This window comes from Ictalurus furcatus, chromosome 10 (assembly GCF_023375685.1).
Source record: "Ictalurus furcatus strain D&B chromosome 10, Billie_1.0, whole genome shotgun sequence".
NCBI classification, from domain to species: domain Eukaryota; kingdom Metazoa; phylum Chordata; class Actinopteri; order Siluriformes; family Ictaluridae; genus Ictalurus; species Ictalurus furcatus.
In genome coordinates, this window is record NC_071264.1 from 3,926,196 (window position 1) to 3,947,468 (window position 21,273).

Sequence of the window (21,273 nt, forward strand, 5' to 3'; positions counted from 1 at the left end):
ATTATGTAATTATGATAATTACTGTAACACTAATGAACTGATCTGCCAGTCTAGAGTCTTACATTGCGCTATAATAAAAAAAAAGTATTTCCTATTATAAGATGACTATAATCAGTTGCGTTAACTAAGAATTCCCATCATTTACCAAATTTTAAAAAGCACTGGCGGACAATTCTGAAGGCCATCGGTCATTTTAACAGATGTTCAATCTAGACATGCAGAGTATTCATCTTCCACCATAGACATAGATCATCAAAACTGTTCCTAGCAGCTCGTTAGTTTCAGAAATCCCTCTGCATGCGCTCATTTAAAAACAGAGGCAGAAATGCACGATTCTTTTGGCAAATGACAAATAAGTTTAGACTACGGCAGGTGGCAGAGCTTTTTTTTTTTTTTTTTTTTAAGTCTAAGCTGAAAACGATTTGTTATTCATATATTTTGGTAATGGCTCTTGTCTTGGGTAAAGGCTCAGATCTGGACAGTTCATAAACTTATAGTGTAATGTGTAAAGAAAGCAGTTGTGCGAATTGTGGACACAAAACAACACATTTTATAACCGTGTTTAACAGTTGTCAACTGTGCTTAACTAAAAACAGCAGCCTTACCCAGGTTTGTTGAAATAAGAGTAAGGTCATGTGGTGAAATACCAACACGAGACAAATATAAACAAACAAACAAACAAATAAAATCAATCAAACCACACTAGTTGAGACCAGCAATGGCAATTATATGAAAATAAGACATGTTTATTTAAACATTTTTGCATGCAAACATGAAGTCTTATGAACATCACAGCAAGCACCACACTTTAGTTCAGTTTGTAGGTGTCATTATTATTATTATTACAGATGGCAAAAGTACATTGAGAGATATTGTGGGAAATTACACAAAGTACTGGAAAGTGTGTTGTTACTACTTTGCTTCTTGAATCTTTTTGGCGCTTTGCTTTTCTTTAGCCTGAGGGAAGAAAGCAAAAGAACAAAATGCATTCAGTGTTTCTTTTAAGCCACTTTTGGTGTAAATGTTCTAAAGGAAGTTAGTTGAAAGTCAAATATAAAGACTGTATATAAAGACTCTCGTCTCTCCTTCTGCCGAGCCACACACGATTTTATGGAGATACTAGAGGTCCTGATCCTTTCTGATCTCCGGACCTGCCTGATCCGTTTTGGATGTCCTGCCTCTGGATGGAGCTCTAATCTACTCCAATTCCAGACTGCTGGGACTACGGCTGCTCCTAAAGCCATACAGACTTCATATAAGTCAATAATGAACTTTTTCACAGTATCTGTTGTTACCCAGATGAGGATGGGTTCCCTTCTGAGTCTGGTTCCTCTCAAGGTTTCTTCCTCTTAAAACATCTTAGGGAGTTTTTCCTTGCCACCGTCGCCACTCAGTGGCTTGCTCAGTTGGGATAAATTTGCACCTTTAATATCTGTATACTGTGTTGATATTTCTGTAATGCTGCTTTGAGACAATGTCTATTGTAAAAAGCGCTATACAAATAAAATTGAATTTAATTTACGGAGGACAACATAACTGCAGTTAAAAATTAAAGACAAAATGTCTCTGATGCTCTCTAGTGTGTGACTGCATTATACATCTAGAAAACTCCACCTTACACTATATAAGTGAACGAACCAAGAGTGAGTTTAATTTGTTTTTTTTTTGGTTTGTTTTCATCAACACACAAAAATTATAGTAATAATTCCTCTCTGATTCCGAGGAGCCAGAAGGATGTGCTAAAAACTGAGAGCAGCATATGAAGAGCTGCTTGAAGTGATTAATAAGGATGGATGAGCCTTTTTCTCCCCAGTGAAAGTAAATCCCTCACACTGCAGAAACTCCCCTTTCTCCCAGAAGGGCATGACAAAATATCAGGCTTCTAGGGGAAAACCATGCATAAGCCGTATCTATAACCCCACGATGTTGGATTATTCGGCCATTGTGGGGAATGAACGGCATGGCTATTTAGCTATGCTGAAGGTGGAGGAGGCACTTGCGAGCCACCTCTCTCCATCGATGGCAGGTAATTAGGGGGGTCGGCTTTGCCATCCAAGCCATCGTGCAAGGCCACTGTGGCATTGGTGGGCTTGCTTGTGGGTCACTGCAGACAATGACAGTCTTGCAGGCCTACCAAGCAGACCTGCTGAGTGAGCTCGACATATGGCGGCATACAGCCAGTTCCTTCCCTGTTGTCTCGAGTTCACTACTACGAGCCAGCACTAGTGCGAGGGAGACCCAGAAGGCGAGTACGGCAGCCCGCCAACCCCCGCAGACAGCCAGGGGAACCGGGCAGCCACAGTCACGGCCTGCTACTAGGCCTGATCTGAGAACGGTCTTAAAGGCCAAGCAGGCAAAGAAGAGCGGTCCTGAAGGGCTGTGGAGGGAAGTATCAGGGGACATGAGGTTGTTAGGGCAGTTAGGCCCCAGTGCTACTGTAGGGCCTCCCCTAGCCAAGGCGGTCCCAAGTTTTCAATGTTCTCTGGTCAGCGAGCTGTCACAGGGCAATGAAAATCTGATGCTTTCCCTCCAATAGAATGTGGAATAGTTAACATCATTAAAAGACCATCTGGCAGCCTGGAAACTACTGCCAATTGTGTCTCCATGGGTTCTGTCTACCGTAGAAAAGGGTTACCGGGTCCAGTTTATAGCTCGACCCCCCCGGTTCAGAGGTGTGCTCACCACAGTAGTCGGCACAGACCAGAGCCTGACATTAGCGCAGGAAGTAAGATCCCTCTTGGATAAAGGGGCCATAGAACATGTACCCCGTTCCCTGAAGGAGGGAGGTTTTTACAGCCGTTATTTCCTGGTCCGTAAAAAAAAAAAAAAGGAGTATATGGCCAATTTTAGATCCGAGTCCTCTGAACTGTAATCTTCGGACATACAGGTTCAGGATGCTGATGCCTAAACTGATCATTCCACAGATTCAGTTTGAGGGCTGGTTTGTGACGATAGATCTAAAATGTGCATATTTCCACATAGAAATATCGCTAACTTTATCCCCTCGCACCTTCACAAAGTGCATGGATGTCACTCTGGCTCCATTGTGACTCCAGGGCATCCGTTTACTAAACTACCTGGACGACTGGTTAATTCTAGCACGATCCAGGGAACTGGCGGTTCAACACAGAGATGTTATTCTTGCCCACATGAAGAGCTTGGGGTTCAGGTTGAACCTCAGAAAAGTATGCTTTCCCCAGTGCAGTGGACAACTTTTCTAGGGGTTATAAGGATTCTACTACGATGAGGGTGTTTCCATCACCAACATGCATAGGGTCAATCCTATCAACACTGAGCAAGATAAAGCTGGATCTTGGGAGACTACTGGAGCTTATGAGCCTATTACACAGGAGACCGTTCAGTGGTGGCTGAGAAGTTGGTGGTTTCGTCCAAGGACGAAACCTCTGAGAATAATCAGTGTCACGCGGCGATGCCTACGTGCTCTGAGAATTTGAGTGTCCCCGGTTTCTAGCCTCGGGTCAAACTCTAGGGGCGTCTCATTAGCGCAAGACGGTAATGACAAACACCTCCCTCAAGGGCTGGAGCGCGGTCTTAGACAGCTGTCCAGCTCACAGTCTCTGGTACGGCCCTCATCTGGAGCGGCATATAAATTGCCTAGAAATTTGGGCCATATTTCTAGCACTGAAATTCCTTCTTCCTCGATTGAGAGGTCACCATATGTATACAGACAACACACCGGTGGTCTCATATATTGACCACCAGGGAGGATTATGTCCACGCCCCCTGTTCAGGCAGGCGCAACTAATTCTTCTCTGGGCAGAAGGAAAGTTTGTCAGTGAGTGAATTGTACATTCTGGGAATATTTGGCCAGCTCGAATATGGTTCTCAGAGATAATATCCCTGCTAGATGGCACTCCTTGGGAGATTCCCATCTACAGGGATCCACTGTAGACCCAGTGAACTCCGCAATAGCTACAGTCCTAGAGTTCTTACAAGAACACTTCTCAGCGGGGTGGGCTCCTTCTACAATCAGGGTTTACGTGGCCGCCATTTCGGCCAGCCATGCCCCTGTTGATGGAGCCTCTGTGGGGCAACATCCTCTAACTTTGAGGTTTACGTGTGGTGTCAGGCGGCTGAGGCCCATCTGCAGGCCGCGCATACTTTCCTGGGACCTTTCTGTGGTCCTGGAATGTCTGTCAGGGGCCCCATTTGAGCCCTTAGAGTCAGCCTCTGAGAAGCTTCTGACCCTAAAGGTAGCTCTTCTGCTGGCCCTGACATCTTTCATGCGAGTAGGAGATCTACAAGCTCTGTTGCCCCTTCCTGCCTTGACTTTGCCCCTGGATTAGCCAAGGCCTTCCTATATCCTATGCCGGATTATATTCCTAAAGTGCCTACATCGGCTGCCCACCTTGTGGTGTTGCAGGCTCTCTGCCCACCTCCATTCCCCACACCGGAACAAGAGAGAATGCACCTGCTGTGTCCAGTAAGGGCTCTATGTACTTACGTCCACCGCTCCGGCCAGTGGCGTAAGTCGGAGCAGCTGCTGGTCTGCTTTGGCGGCAACAGTAGAGGTGATGCTGTGTCAAAGCAGCACATCTCTAATTGGATAGTGGAAGCAATCTCTATTGCTTATGAGGCGCGCGGTCTCGCTACGCCTCTGGGCATAAGGGCTCATTCCACTAGGGCGGTCGTCTCCGCGAAGGCTTTGTCCAAAGGGGTATCCTTACAGGATGTGTGTGCTGCTGCAGGGTGGTCTACGCCGCACACATTCATTCGTTATTACAGCCTGGATATTCATTCCACCCCGGGCTCGAGTGTCTTGCAGTGACCCTCAGGCTTGGGTCTTTTTGAACAAGCCGTACCCTCGGTATGACGGAGTGGGTATTCTCGTTCCCATAGCGTTATGCTAAACGCAACATCTAAGTTCCCTTTGAAAGGGAACGTCTGGGTTACGCATGTAACCCTGTTCCCTGAGAAGGGAACGAGACATTGCGTAGCTTTGTCATACCAGGGCAGGCCTGTGAATTGCGTCTTCGCTTCAGATAATAGAGGCTGATGGTGCGGTTCACAGGTGCCATATTTATATCACGCGATGCGCTTAATTGCCAGGTCACCTGATCATGGCAGGCCTATAAATAGGCATGATTTTACACAAGCTTCAGATGCCAGTTGCGCACAAGAGGCGCTCCCATTGTGTTATGCTAAACACAACGTCTTGTTCCCTTCTCAGGGAACAGGGTTACATGCATAACTCAGACGTTTCCTTTGGGCAGTGCAAATTAATAAAGCCAGGCTGCCCACTATATAACGACATCACCGTTTTAGTCTATAACACCAGTATGCAGGACCTGGCAAACAGGAGCGTGGCAAATTAAAATCGGTCCATACTGGTATGAGCCAGCTCCAAAATACATTCTCCCTCAAAAAAAAAAAAACAACAAAAAAAAACAGATGAGTGAATCGACATGTGAATCTGAAATGATTTCTGCAGGCAATTTGATCTCTGATATTAACTGATGCCACTTGGAAGCCCTGCTCCCTTCCACCATCTTACATGCTCTCGACTGGACTCACAGGGTGCTCTCGTGTTTGGTCATGGCAAACGGAGAATGTTTTGAGTTCATTAATGTGAAAATCTATTAGTGTATGCTAAATTGGCTAACATTAGACATGTATATTTAACATTATGTTTATTAGGGATGCCACAGAAAAAATTTGGCCATAAAACAAAAGTGCCATTTTTGACCCCAAAAGATTAACTAGGCCTAAACAGAAGTTAAAAAAAGAACAATTTACAAATAATGGTAATGTCCATGATAATTAGAAAGTGATTAAAAATTCTGTTTTCTTCTCTCCTATGCCGGTTAGAGCTCATTTAAACACTTGGAACAGCGGATCAACTGACATACTGACTGGACGATAAGTATTCTTACGCCACTCCCATATCAACTGACTGCAAAAGTAGGCTAGTATAGTACATTTGCTTTATAATGTTTTCTTGTTTATTACCTTTTGCAGATGATATTCTGTAACAGACATTAAAGGACTGACCATACTGGGTGAAAAAATGCATGTGCCTGCTTTGGTTTATTTGTAAATAATTCATTAGAGCTCCTAGTTTTTTTGTTTTTTTTATGGTGGTTAGCATAAAGAGAGAGAAAAGCTGTTGCTTGCCTGCTTACTGTAAAACCTCATATATATGCACACAGATTCTACCGTGGCAGGCTTGACCAGCGTACGAATGCGTCTGAACTGGTGTAGGAGAACAAACAGCAATTTTAAGAACGGTCTAATTATCATTACCGTTAAAATTATTTTGAAATTGTTAGATTTTACACACATTGTTTTAGACTTATTTATTCATTTTTCTTTCTGAATAAAAAGTGACTAATGTGAATAATGAACTCAAAACATTCTCCATTCATTGTGACAGAAAATTGGAGTCCCATGTCATTCAAATGAGGAAATCCAGAGGACATGAAAGATTTCGTGAGATGAGAGAAAGGTGGCAGGACTTCTAGAGGTATTACAACGGTACATCATTCCAGATTCAGACTGGCTCATCTGCCATTTTTGACAAAAAACTACTACTCTTTTTGCATATTTTTGACTGATAAATTGCACTAGCTTATTTCAGTGTTAAAATGCAGTGCACCTACACAATGCTTAAAACTTGTTTTGTTATATGCTGCTAAGAGACTAAAATCTATGGGTGATGGAGCTTTTTCTTTTGCAGCCCCTAAGCTATGGAATGCCCTTCCTTTCACAGTCAGAAATGCTCCCACATTAAGCAGAAAATGTTAAAATCCCATCTTTTTAAAATAGCGTAAACTGATTAGTTTGATCTAGTTCCCCTCCCCGCCACTGGATGTTGAGTTATTGTTTTTTTTCACATTTATTTATTGTACTTATTGTATTGTATTAAGAATATAAAATTAAAACTTATTTTACCTATATAACTTAGAAATAAATTTTATTTTTTAATATAAAAATGTATGTTTTTTTATTAATAAGCAAATAATAGGCAAATATATTATTATTTATAACATTTTTCTGTGAAACACTACCATATTGCTGGCAGCTAATTTGATCATTATATCACATTTTTGTCATATCGCCCAGCTCTAATAATCAGTACTAACGGTTTTCAAACTGACCTTTTCAACCAATGGCATCAGTTGTTGATATTCAGCAAGAGTCTTCAGTAATTCCATGATGAAAGGTAGGTAGTTGTGCTTTCTTCTAATGTTTTCAATCTATAACGATAACAATAATGAAAATAATAATTATAACAGCAAGCGGCAATCTGTGGGGTCCAAGCACATTTATTCACATTAATGGGATCATCCTTCCATCTTGTGGTGGAATATGATATTGCACATTGCAAGTATTAAATTAAAATAAATCTGAACCATTTACTGTAATAGAACAAAGGATGTCAAAAATGCATGCTTATGGAGATTTATAGTCATGTTTACATTTTGTGGTGTAATATAACATTGCACATTTTAACTATTACAAATTAACAGCGAGACAACACAAATCCTATTCAAACTTTTAAATTTTGTGACTCTGGGCCGCAAGTTGGTGCAAATACATTAAAATTGTATGTTAGCATCACCTGTTGAACAGGTGTTTAATTCTTCAGCAGCTCCCCAACAACCCTGACCATTCTAGCCATTCACTTATCATTAAATATCACTGCCAGTTGCCAGTTCCTGTCCAGATACGTCAACAAAGAGACCAGAGAGCATAGTTTAAAGTTGACGGTAGCTCAGTGCTACCAATCAGTGTCACAACCTTTTCATATAACTTCAAAACCTTGTACTGAGCATGCATCCAAGCAGTCTTAAATTACAGCTGTTGGACGGAGGCATGCAGCAGCCAAACTGTTTAAAATGTCAAATGAGATTGGGACTCCCATGAGTATTTTGACACCAATTTTGTAAAGGTCGGCCCAAAATCCTAGGACTAGTTCGCAAAAATTGGCACTGCATATTATGGAAATGATCTAAAATGGGAGTGGGCTGTAAAGTCACCGAATCTGGATATAAAAGAATTTTCATTGCACAAACTACAAGAGATCTGCTTGTTTTAATGTGCAAATGAAAAACATAATTCTGCCGCTGTAGTCCATCTGCCTCAAGCTTAGATGTGTTATCCGTGCCGAGATAATTTTCTGCTCACCATGGTTGTAAAAAGTGGTTATTTGGGTTACTGTAGCCTTCCTGACAGCTTTATCCACTCTGACCTCTCGTCAACAAGTCATTTCTTCCCACAGATTGGCCGATTACGGCTGGATGGTTGTTTTCCCACACCATTCTGTATAAACTCTAGATTGTTGTGTGTGAGCTCAGCAGTTTCTGAGATACTCAAACCAGCCTGACTGGCACCAACAACCATGCCCGTGTCAAAGCAACAGAGATCATGTTATTTCTCCATTCTGATGTTTGATGTGAACATTGACTCTGAAAATATTGGAACAGCAAGGCCAATTCTATTGTTTTCATTACACATTGAAGACATTTGGGTTTGAGATCAAAAGAAGAATGACAATAGATCAGAATTTCAGCTTTCAGTTCCTCATATTAACATCTAGATGTGTTAAACAACTTAAAAGCATGGCACCTTTGGCGGCAGACCACCCAATTTTTAGGTGAGCAAAAGTATAGGAACAGACAGTCGTAAAGTAAGTTAAAGTAAATAACACTTAATATCTTGTTGCATATAACTTGCTTGCAATAACTGCCTCAAGCCGGTGAGCCACTAACATCACCAAACTGTTGCATTCTTCGTTTGTGATGCCTTTCCAGGTTTGTACTGCAGCTTCTTTCAGTCATTGTTCATTTTGGGTGGTTTCTCCCTCCAGTCTCCTCTTCAGGAGGTGAAATGCTGCTCAACTGGGTTAAGGACTAGTGATTGACTTGGCCAGTCTAAAAGACTCCACCCCCCCAAAAAAGTCCTGTGTTGAGTTGGCAGTGTGTTTTTGGGTCACTGTCTTGCTGCATGATGAAGTTCATCCCAATATGATTGGATGCATTTCTCTGTAAACTGGAAGACAAATAGTTTCTGTAGACTTCTGAATTCATTCTACTGCTACATCATCATTAATAAAGATTAGTGAGCCTGTTCCAGAAGCAGCCATGCAAGCCCAAGCTATGACACTACCTCTACCATGTTTGACTGATGAGCTATGTTTTGGATCATGAACAAATCTTTTCTATCTCCACACTTGGCCTTTCCATCACTTTGGTAGAGGTTAATCTTGGTTCCAGAACTTCTGAGGCTCAGCTCTGTATTTCTTTGTGAATTCCAATCTGACTTCTGATTCGTACTGCTCATGAGTGGTTTGCATTTTGTGGTATGGCCTCTATATGTCTGCACTTGAGGCCTTCTTTGAATGGTGAACTGTGATACCTTCACCCCTACCCTGTGAAGGTTGCTGGTGATGTCTCAACCTGTTGTTTTTGGGTTTTTCCTTCATAGCTCTCACAATGGTTGTGTCATCAACTGCTGTTGTTTTCCTTGGCCAATCCGTTTGATGTCTGGTTGTTACTACACCAGTGGTTTCTTTCTTTTTCAGGACATTCCAAATTGTTCTATTGGCTATGTCCAATGTTTGTGCAATGCCCCTAACAGATTTTCCCTTTTTCTCAGCTTCAAAATGGCTTGCTTTTCTCCCATAGACAGCTCTCTGATCTACGTGTTGGTTTATCCTTTTTCCAACAAATACAGTGTTCGCAGGCAAAACCTACAGCTCAAACCAAGAGTAGACATTCAGAGCTTTTAATTCTTTAAACAAATCATTTTAACAGGGTACACCTGGGAAGCAAGAAACACCCATCAGTCACATGTTCCAACATTTTTGATCACTTGAAGAAAAAAAGAGAAGGGTGGATTAAAACAAGAAGTGCCATATTCTAAGTTGTTTAACACATCGAGATGTAAATGTGAGGAAATGAATGCAGAAATTCTGATCTATTGTCTCATATTCATCTTTTGATTTCAAACCCAAATGTCTTCAATGTATAATGAAAGCAATAGAATTGGCCTTGCTGTTCCAATACTTTTAGAGGGGATTGTATCTGTAGGCTAAGGATGCCTGCATTTCAAGATACTTGTAAAGTCTTGTTTTTTTTACCCAGAGGAATATCACGTTCATAGTGAGAACGTCCACAGAAATGGACTGCAAATCATATAAAGATATAACTGAGAAAATATTAACATACTTTATATTTCTTTAATTTCTGGTTCTCCTCATCAATCAGGAGCTGGTACTTGGCGATCTCTGACTGGATGGAACTCAGAAGATTAGCACTTTGGTCTGTATCCATTGGCTCTTCCTGTGATCACAATGACATCCTTGTTTGAAAGAAACCACAGCTGAACAAAGTGTTTAAATATATTTCACACGAGTGAGCTCCTACCTCTGTTAGGTGAGCCTGTAGCTCTGCAATTTTACGCTCATAAATCATCTTGCGATCAGATACGATGGCCATTAAGTTGAAACGGATTTCTCCCTCACTGTATCTGATAAGCAAAAACACAAGCACAATAAAACAAAATACCCACTTTTAAGGAAAATAGAGTTGTAATTCAGAGCAACACTTACTTTTGTATTCTTTTTTCAATTACTGGCCGAACTGCATTGATCCAGTCTTCTTGGTTGCAAGTGCCTGAATGACAGCAAATTATTTAACACACACTCTTGCAAATTCACCATGTACAAAATGACAAAAAAAAAAAATACTGGAAAGCATATTAATGCTTATTCATCAAAGTTTCACAGAAATGAGGAGGTTCTATTGAAGTGCACGCAAGAGAAAAAAGATGCCAAGAGCACTCCTGAATGGCACAACAACAAAGGTGTTCACTATCAGGATATTTCAAGTTTGAATTTGTGGCCAGAAGAGCAAAATTGCCATGTTCTATGGGTGTGAGAGATGGCGTACCCTTCTCTCCCTTGTCAGTAGAGCGACACTAGCCAATCGTGGTATATATAGTGCTTTCCCCGAAGTGTGTTAAGCTGTCCTGTGACACAGCATGAGCAGCAGTTGAGAAGATGTGGTTAGCTGCCTCTGTTTGTCTTGGAGGAAGCACGTGTTGGCCATCTACGAGAGACACTAGACCCAACAATACAGACGAGCTGAAGACCGCTATCAAAGCAACCTGGGCTTCCAGAACACCTCAGCAGTGCCACAGGCTGATTCTCTCCATGCCACGTCGTATTGATGCAGTAATTTGTGCAAAGGATTAAAGCCCCGACCGAGTGTCGAGTACATAAACAAACATACTTTTCAGGAGGTCGACATTTCTGTATTATAAATTCTTTACTGTAATATTTTGAGATACTGGATTTTTGATTTCAGTGAGCTGTAAGCCGTAATCATCAAGATTAAAACAAAACAAAAAAGGCTTGAAATATTTCACTTCATGTGTAATGAATCCAGAATATATGAAAGTTCCACTTTTTGAATGAAATTATGGAAAACAATGAACTTTCGCACGATATAAAATTTTTTGAGATGCACCTATATAATAGGAACGCTGTGAGTGGAATCTGCAATATGCTCAATCAGATTTGACAATAGCTAACTTTGATGAATAAGTGCAATGATGTGGTGCAGTAAAGAAAATCAAGGTTCAAGATCAAGGAAGAAAAAGAAAAAAAAAAAAAGGTGGTTACAGATCTGGAACTTTACCGAGGTCAATAGGTCCTTCACGAAGTCCATCTAATTCATAGAGTCTACCATTCACAGGCACATAGCTCACAAAATGAAAAGCGTCTTCATCTTTTGCTGATGATTTCGCATCAAACTCAAACATCTGCTGCCTGATAAGAAATTGACAAAGTTCATACATGTGCAAAATTCAAAATTTCACACTGATCAATATTTGACAAATAACTGGATTACACACAAAAAAAAGTTTGTTTTGTCAAAAACCAATTGATTGAAATTACCCACAGTGCAGCTGATCATCCAATACATGTTTGGTGTATTGAGTTTTAGAGCTTTAATCTTGCACTTGAGCTACAACACTCATCAGTTTTATTATAGTACAAACTGCATGCCTAAATCAGGGTGTTGAATTGATGTTAAACCTCAATATTTAGGCAGAAAAAAAGATTTAGGCATGCAGTTTGTACTATAATAAAACTCATGAGTGTTATAAGCTTTTGAATACTTTAGGCAGCATTAACACAAAGGAGTTGTTAATATAATGCATAACTCATGTATAAGTGTTTTTAGTCTTTGATCATATACAAATAGTGTCCAATATCTCCATATTATTTATTTACTACCAGAAACAAGACACGCCAGACCACCTTCCCTCTGATTTATAATAGCACACACTTCCTAGGTATGCAAACTTCCCTGGGAAAAACGTCTGTATCAGCCAGGAGCCAAGCTGGAACTTTTGTATCAGTCAGTTGACATGTTGGTACCATTGTGTCGGTCAGTGACCAAGCTGGAAGTTTTACATCTGTCAGGAAGCAAGTTGGATACTTATAGTACATGGGTAGAGGTGTGTGGATCTCAGGTCGCATCATGGCATCATGGACTGGAGAATAACAGGATTGACACCTGTGCAGATGTTTTGAACTCTCCAATAACTGACACACAATCATTCCAGATTCATCAGTTGGAGTTAAAATGCAGAGTTCCTATGGGAAATGTGTAAACGTTGGCAGGTCTGGGATGCTCATTAAGGTGTGTCACTTGTTACCATTTTTGGTATTTTTATTGATTACTTAGTTTAAGTTATGAGGGTGATCAGGAATGAGAGGTTTTATTTGGTGAATATGAAATAAGTAACAAAAAGCATTATTACTCATATTGCACCAAAGGCCATAACATTAACAGCTAGTTAATTCAGTGTTACATTTATATATTAATTACCATAAGGTTCCATTAGGGTTCACTGGAAAGAACTAAAAAGTAGTGGAGTGAGGCCTCTCTGTATCTTTAATAATAATAATAAAAAAAAATAAGTCATTTAAAAGTTAAGTAAAGCTAACCGTTTTTATTAAAAGTGGTTTACAAACAGATAAACAAGATGACTTTGTTGTGGCACGTCCTGTACAAAGCATGTACATTTTTATTTTGTGCAATAAATTATCTGCACAATAAAATTAATGCATCAACCTTGACTTTCTGCTTGCTTCAGTGTAGTTTTTAGGTGTAAAAAAAAACAAAAAAAAAAAACCAGTAGCTTGGCTGTAGCTTAGCTATTTTAAATCATGAGTAGATTGTAGATTGACAAGTTATAACTGAAAAGTAGCTCCACAGCTACTTATACATGGACTTACATGGCAGACGCTCCACATAATCGAAGCCTAATAATAAATTGTTTTATTTAACCAAGAAAAAACAAAATAGCTGTGGTTAAGTTTAATTGGTTAAGAAAGTGCTTTGTAAAGTCTTCAGGATAGGAGGAGTTCGCTTTCTGGTTTCTCTGTGAAACTGCATTTTGTGTCTTATTAACATAAAGAGAAAAAAAAGGAGATGCTGGTGAGGGAATGAGCTGACAGTGAAACACTTCTTACACACACCAATGGTGCTGAGATGAGCATGTCTCATCAGTCTGCTTTTTTTCTGAAGCATTTTATTTCTAATGTTATTATATGTTTATCTGTTCTCTGAGGTAAGTGTACAATGACTTACCCATGCAGTTTCCATGTTGATAAAATGACTAAAGAGGAATCTACAAACATGGTATTATAATGAACAGCTACATTTGGGTTAAGGTGGTAGTTTAAGTGAGTTGAGATGTCTTACCTGGCAAAGCTGTTGTGAACTTGTCGAATTACTTCAGAGTTACTGAGAGCAAGACCTTTCATCTTGTAAAGGAAATCACAAAAATAGAAAAGAGAAAGAACAATGTATTCAGACAAAAACAATATATATTTTTTAAAAAGAATTGTCCAAATTTGATACTATTTGATATGACAGTGGTTTCAAAAACATGTTTGATACAACAAAACTGTGCCGTGCCTGAATATGTGCTTTAGCTTTCAATTAACTTAACTTTATGAAAAGTACAATAACAAACATTTAATCAGTTATTCATCAATAGTGGTTGAATGGATCACACAGACTCTTAGCGGTGTATGAGAAACACAAGCTGTACATTAGAATGGAACGGACAAAACCTGAAACCAGAAATAAATTTCAAAAACTGGAAAAAGAAAATGCACCTTTTCTGCTTTATTTCAGTCTTTTCCCATTAACTGACTTTTATCCCCACACCTGCAACCATCAAAACTGCGAACCTGCCAGCCCTGTTGATGTGGTTCTGATGGGTCCGAAGTCTCGCAGCTCTCTGTAGTGGTTTCTGAATCCTGCATTCTCCACTACAGTGTCTGATATCTGCAGTTATGAATTTCCCAATTGATACGTGACGTCTAACTATGAATTAAATTAGCCAGGAAATGATGTCCAAAGCAGCAGACAGAGATAGAGAGAGAGAGAATGCGTGTCTTTCTGTATGTTATGTTGGCACAGATACAAGTATTAGCTGCAACTAGTAAGCTACCAAGGCCACTTCTTTTCCTATCCATCCATCCATCTTCTATATCCCATATCCTTCAGGGTTGCGGGGAACCTGAAGCCTATCTCATGGAGCATTGGGCACAAGGTGGAGAGATGGACAGGGTGCCAATCCAGGCCACATCTTTTAAGCAAGAAAAGTCATTGAGAGGAGACTAAAGATTATGTGAGACTAGGGGGAAGGGGTCAGGGTTTCCAAGTGGTGTCATTTAATAACGGAGAGCTCATTCACATGTCCACTGGCCCATCTCCCAATTTATTGTGTAGACAAAAAAAAAAACTCTTTTGATGTACATTTGAGGGATAGGTAAAATACACAAAAATGTGTAAAAGCTGACGGGTCTGAATCATTTTTTATTATTACTCAATAAGGCTACTTGTTTTATTTTGATAAATGTAATTCATACTGAAACCCTAAATACAAATGAATACCTCAGAATATCAGCAAGGTCTGGATACAGGAAGGATAGAAGGTCATGTCACAGCTATCAGCAGACTTTATTAGTTATTATGTCAAACGAATTGGAAATTTAAAAAATGAAACTTACTGCAGCATCAAAACTTTGCGAGAACTCTCGGAACTCAGTCAGTGTTTCACCAAGGTGCATGTCAGGATGAGAGCAGTTCAATAGCACGCTGACTATTGCTTGGGTCGCACAGGCATTGTTGATGACCTAAAACCTCAAGAATATGAAGATGGATCATTTCCCTGGCATAAGCAAAAACCACACCATACATAAACTGAACCATATGTGTAAGAAATGAAATGAAAAGGCATGCAATTATACAAAAAATAATAAGCAACAGTTCGTTGAGGTGCAGCCCAAAAACACAAGGGTGATTGTTTTCAAATAATGGCATATAACTACAGGGAGAAGAAAACATTACATTCTGCACATTAACATAAACCTGTGATTTAAATTGCAGCTACTACTACTGCCAGAACCATGCTGTTATAGAAAATGGATCAGAACTGAACAGCACGGTGATACAACTGCATTCATAATATACCTGCTTAGCAAAAAAGATCTGGTCGAGTCTAGAGTCCTGAACAATGGAGCCAGCTGGCTCCTCACCAGGTTGCCATTTGAAGAGAAATATTAAGCCATGAACTGGTCTGGAATACAAAAAACACAAAATCAAGAGAGAATATTTTGATGATTAAAATCACACGGTGTTAGATTTGCCAACCCTGAAGAGGAACAACGTCCTGGGAGACAAATCGCTTATCTAAGAAACACCATATACACACACACACGAGGTTATACAGTAACTCGGTGGGCTTGACCATGCTGTTCAAACGTGGCTGTGCTGACTGGCAGAGGACAGATAGCAGAGTTTTTAATTATAATTACCATTAAAATTATTTGTAAAAATGTGAGACTCTGTTGTAATTGCTGACTCTGTTCAGCGGACGCTTTTATCCAAAGCGACTTACAAATGAGGAAATACAAGCAAAGCGATATATCAAGCAGAGAACAATACAAGTAGTGCTACTGTACAAGATCTTTAATTGAGTTCTAGAGAAGCAAAGTGCACAGAGTAGAGGTGTGAGAGCCAGAGTAATTATTATTATTTTTAAATAATGTGGGGTTGGCGTTTTAGGGGTAAGTTACGTGTTCACGGAAGAGGTGGGTCTTTAGCTGTTTTTTGAAGATAGTGACAGATTCTGTGGTCCGGATTGAGGTTGGAAGTTCATTGCACCACTGAGGGACAGTTATTGTGAAGGTTCTGGAAAGGGACCTTGTGCCACATTGAGTAGGCACTACTAAGCGTCGGTCGTTAACCCATTGCAGATTGCGTGATGGAACATAAGCCTCAAGGAGAGGTCTTGTAGGTGAGCATCAAGGCCTTGAATTTGATGCGGTCGACTACAGGAAGCCAGTGGAGGGAGATGAAGAGGGGTGCGACTCGGGTTCTTTTGGGCTGGTTGAAGACGAGGTGTGCTGCTGCATTCTGAATCATCTGAAGGGGTTTGATGGAGCTGGCTGGGAGGCCCGAGACTAGTGTGTTGCTGTAGTCCAGTTTTGAGATAACAAGAGCCTGGACTAGTAGCTGTATTTAATGTTTTAATGTTAAAGGTGCAAACATTCATCGATGCTCAAGAAGGCAACACACTACATTAACAGCCGGGAGGGTGTAAACTTGATGATTGGCTTAAACTGTTATTATTATTTCTTTAAATATCTCCCCCCCCCCCACCCCATTTAGCACTGCCCTTCAAAAGCTTTATAAGATATGTACATGTTTCCCAGAAGACAAAATGATAATTTACACCGATTATCCTGTTCAAAAGTTTGTAAAAGTTAATGTATCATGTTGCCTTCAAGTTGTTAACAGTGTGAAAAGATGGACCTCAACATCATCGTTGGAAAGGAGTCAAGTTGCAAGGGGGATGTAAATTTATGAGCACACCTACACACATCAGAGCCCCAACATTTATAATATTTTATAATACAACATAATGCACACACACACACACGCACACTGTCAGCTTCATAAGTGTGACAATTTTCATAATCGTTCCTCTATACATCAGCACAATGGATTTGAAATGAAGCTATCAAGATATGACTGAAGTGTAGACTTTCAGCTTTAATTCAAACAAAATTTTGCTGTTTAAGAATTACAGCCTTTTTTTTGTTGATGCAGTTCTGATGCAAGATCAACTTGTAGCAGAATGATGGGAAGAGAAGAGTACGGGGAAGGAAAGGAAAGGCTCATGATCCAAAACACACCACATCATCTGTCAAACCTGTGGAGGGAGTGTTAGGGCATGTACAGCTGCTATTGGAACTGGGTCACTGGTGTTTGTTGATGATGTGAATGCTGATAGAAGTAAGCAGGATGAATTCTGAAGTGTATAGAGCTATACCTTCTGCTCAGCTTCAGTCAAATGCTGCAAAACTGATGGGATGCTGCTTCACAGTACAGATAGATAATGACTCAAACATCACTGTGAAAGTAACGCAAGATTGTCTTAAGGCAAATAAATTAAATGTTCTTAAATGTCAAACGACCTCAGTCCAACCTAGCATGCTTTTCACTTACTGAAGACAAAACTGAAGGCAGAAAGACCCACAAACAAGCAGCAAATGAAGGTGACTGCAGTAAAGGCCTGCAAAACATGTCAAGGGAGGAAACTCAGCATTTGGTGATGTCCAGGGGTTCCAGACTTCAGGCAGTCATCGACTGCAAAGGATGTGCATCCAAGTATTACAAATAACCCTAATATTTATGATTGTTAGTTTGTCCAATTACTTTTGAGCCTGTGAAAATGAAAGGACTCCAAAAAAAAAAAAAAAATTGCTGTAATCCCTAAACGGTTAATGCAATATTTGTGTTAAACCCCTTGAATGAAAGCTTACAGTCCACACAGCAATCACATCTTGATTGCTTCATTTCAAATTCATTGTACTCCTTCACAAAGTCATACATACTAAATTCTAACTACAGTTTTTTAAAGGTTGTTATATGATGGTAGAGCTGCAACAACTAGTCGATAAAACCGATAATAATGGATGATGGAAATCGTTGTCAATGAATCTCATTATGGATTAGTTGGTCTGCGCGCGGCACGGGGGAGATTTGCTCATTACATTACTTCCGTTCAGAAAACACGCTTCGGAGAGTAAATACTAAAGTTGTGTCCCAAATGAAGTACTGTACACTTACACAATGCACTGTGTATTCTCCCGTCTAGTGTGTGGATTTTAGAAAGGAAATATCATCTCAAATATAACACCAGTGGTTTTTTTACTAACCGGAAGTATAAGCCACGACGTCATACACACGCTAGCATTAGCAAACACCCAGAGTCAGCGATAATGACTTTCTTCAGTTTTCTTTCTGTCAGCGGAACCTTTTATTCCCAACGTGACGTCAGTCCTCATCAGACGGAGGCGAAATCATCACGTGACTGAGGAAGATAGTGTGTAGGGGGGCATTTTAAACACCGTGGAAATCAAACTGACGCACGAGCACAAAGTTATGTTTATATCCAAAATGCTCCGCTGTGTGTAAGGGTCAGGGGAAACTGGTGCGAGTTGCTTAAAAGCTTTAGTTTCATTTAAGTTTATTGTCATTATATGCTGCATTTGCGTGCTTGTAGTGTAAATTCTGTCGTTTATTATAACGGAAGTGATGTGTTAGTAACGTTGCTGATCACGCGCCGTGTAGACGCGCTAATACACAGTGGGAGCGCGAGTAAGATCTGTAATGTCTAATTAAAACATTACGATCAAAAGTAAACACAAGTAAAATAATATTGAACACAGTTATGGTACGTCCAAAGGAGGACAGGGCTTCCAGAATGTCAGTTAATGTGAGAGTCTGAAACTCCTAAACTGTCAAACAGACCAGATGTACATGTTGATTGGCTCATCTGCCATTTTTATTGCAGAAACAAAGGAAGACTGCCCTTTTAGTGTATTTTTGAATGATAACTTGTAGCAGCGGTGTTAACTGCAGAGTTCCTAGTTGGCATGTCTGCTGTTTACACTGTTAAATATTATAGATTACTCCTTACTTGAGATTTTGAAAATTCTCTGGCTCCATGCTCCATATCTCTTCAACTTGTGCTCCTTTGCATCCTGGCATTACGGAAAAACAAACAAACAATGCTTTAAACATTTACGCTTTACCTAGAATGGTCAACTTTTAGGCTGCAGAATACACTTTCCTCATTGTACTTTTTTTAATCTGGGGCTTAATTTAGACATTTTAACAAATTCATTTAATATGTTTCTAAATTGACATAACCAGGTAAAACGGAATAAAACACTGTACATGACATAAAACACAATATATTATGACACATGCAGTACATGATAATTAAATGCATTCTAATGGGAAATCTTTTTGTAGTCGAACTAAATTGTCCTTAAATTCCTTCCCCCCCTTTTGTACAACCACATTCTCAGTTCGGGAGGTGAACAGACTGCATAGCCTGAAGACCCAGCTAAGCTATTAATTAATCATTTCTGTTTCTCACAATTTAGCCTTGGTTGCCTATAGTTTATTAAGTACTAGATGTGTTGGGGAATTTAACCTGTAACATTTTAATTATATTCTGCTGAAATGAACGAAATGACTCGTTCATTTTGCTGAACGAGATTCAAAGATCCGAGTCAGTAAAATGATCCGAACTTCCCATCACTAGAAAACATAACCCAACAGAAACGGGCTCCTCCTGCGGAAATTGAATAAAAAGTACATTAAAGTTTGATAGGAACAGCGTCACTGTTAGAACATTTTATTAATTCAAAAAAGAAAAAGTCAAAACAAAAAACAGGTGTTTATGGAAATTGATAGGTTTGATATTTTGCAGCTAGATAACTAAAAGACTGGACAATACAACATTGGAAATGGTATTACATATTAAGTAAAGGCTAGAGAGAGAAAAAAGTATCGTAATCAGTTAATCTTTTTAACATTATGTCCTTTATATTATGATGTAAAAGGTAAGTTCGTACTTGCAGGAGTTTAGTTTGGTCACTTATAACCGTCGTGCTGTGACTACTCTCTGCGCATGCGCGGCGGAGTGAATTAGCACATGCGCGGTACAGCTCGGGCAGCATCATCACTAATTAGCGGGGGGGGGGAATCAGGACACGAATCAACCAGAAGAAAACGGCACGGGGAAAAAATCCTTAACCAAAAAGCACTCGAGGTAACAATAAAAAGCCAATTATAAAACTAACTTTAGTTAGTTGCTGAAAAGCAAGACAAAACGCCACACACAAAGCAGCTTCATTTCACGTGCGTTTGGTTTGTGGAATGGAGACTATCCGTCATGCTAGTTAGCTCCGTAATGATAACAGAGATATTAAATTGACTAGCTCGTAAAGATGAGCAGAATCACTCCAGTTGCACGGTCACTCGCTATAAGCTGCTTTCCCGATGTATCATAATACAGTGCTAGCTACTGTAGCTCTACCCAAATCCGTGTATAATACTGTAGTAAACAGTATATTAGAGAGAGTTCCTGCCAGGGGTGGATTCTCTCCATTTTAAATCAGTATGCGATCCTCGTTTTCTCCCTTAGCGTGCTAAAGTAGCTCAGGAAACACGCAGTACTTACCGAAGCCTTTTATCAGTTCTGTGAAAACTCCAGGGTCACTTTCCATGAGACACCACTCTCCAGCACTTCCTGCCATTTTTATATATGTATATATATATATATATATTTTACTTATGTAAAAGATGATTATTATTATACCATGCAATATATAACAGAACTAGCCGGCAGGGTTAATAAAATATTCAAACACTGCCAAGCATTCATTCGCGAACGCACCAGGGTCTTCTTCTTATTATTATTTAACGTTTTTGTAGATGGCACACCTACTGAAGGTGCAGTACTGCCACCTGCTGAACTGGAGGGTGAAGTGAGACTTGACGCCTGGTTCACACACTCCGTTTGCAGCACGCACCGTTCCGTTTTAGTACAAAGTATATCTCACTTTTTACGCGTACACTAGGAACAGCGTACAGTACGCGTGACGCAAATTTCGTCATCAGCAGAGTACGCTCACCACCCGATTTCTCTAACCGGTCGCGCATGCGCATTTAATTCTTTAGCGATAGGTTCTTGTTCTTCCACAAGGTGGCAACAGTGACCCAGGGCCGTCGATTCTCAATGTAGTTGAATAATAAACAGAAGAGACGGAAACGAGTGCAGGTTAGAAAGTACCCGCATTTGTATAATTCTAGCCTTAAATAGTATTAGTATATGGGTGCTAATCGTGACGAGAAATTG

General features: G+C 40.0%; 1 protein-coding gene across 3 annotated transcripts; it reads right to left on the reverse strand.

The window, feature by feature from the left end:
• Positions 1-706: 706 nt before the first annotated feature.
• Positions 707-20,940, reverse strand: uchl5 (ubiquitin carboxyl-terminal hydrolase L5). 3 transcript variants are annotated; one of them, XM_053634347.1, is made up of 11 exons: positions 20,596-20,940; positions 19,042-19,105; positions 15,525-15,630; positions 15,062-15,187; positions 13,743-13,804; positions 11,664-11,794; positions 10,574-10,637; positions 10,389-10,491; positions 10,191-10,304; positions 7,119-7,217; positions 707-957 (listed from the first exon to the last, which is right to left on the reverse strand). In XM_053634347.1, the coding sequence occupies exons 1-11, from the start codon at positions 20,669-20,671 to the stop codon at positions 913-915; spliced, it is 990 nt and encodes a 329-aa protein (XP_053490322.1). In that variant the 5' UTR covers positions 20,672-20,940; the 3' UTR covers positions 707-912. The 3 variants fall into 3 exon arrangements, with proteins under 3 accessions (XP_053490322.1, XP_053490323.1, XP_053490324.1); XM_053634348.1 differs by lacking the exon at positions 20,596-20,940 and adding an exon at positions 19,988-20,406; XM_053634349.1 differs by lacking the exons at positions 19,042-19,105; positions 20,596-20,940 and adding an exon at positions 18,278-18,414.
• Between the last annotated feature and the right edge of the window lie 333 nt (positions 20,941-21,273).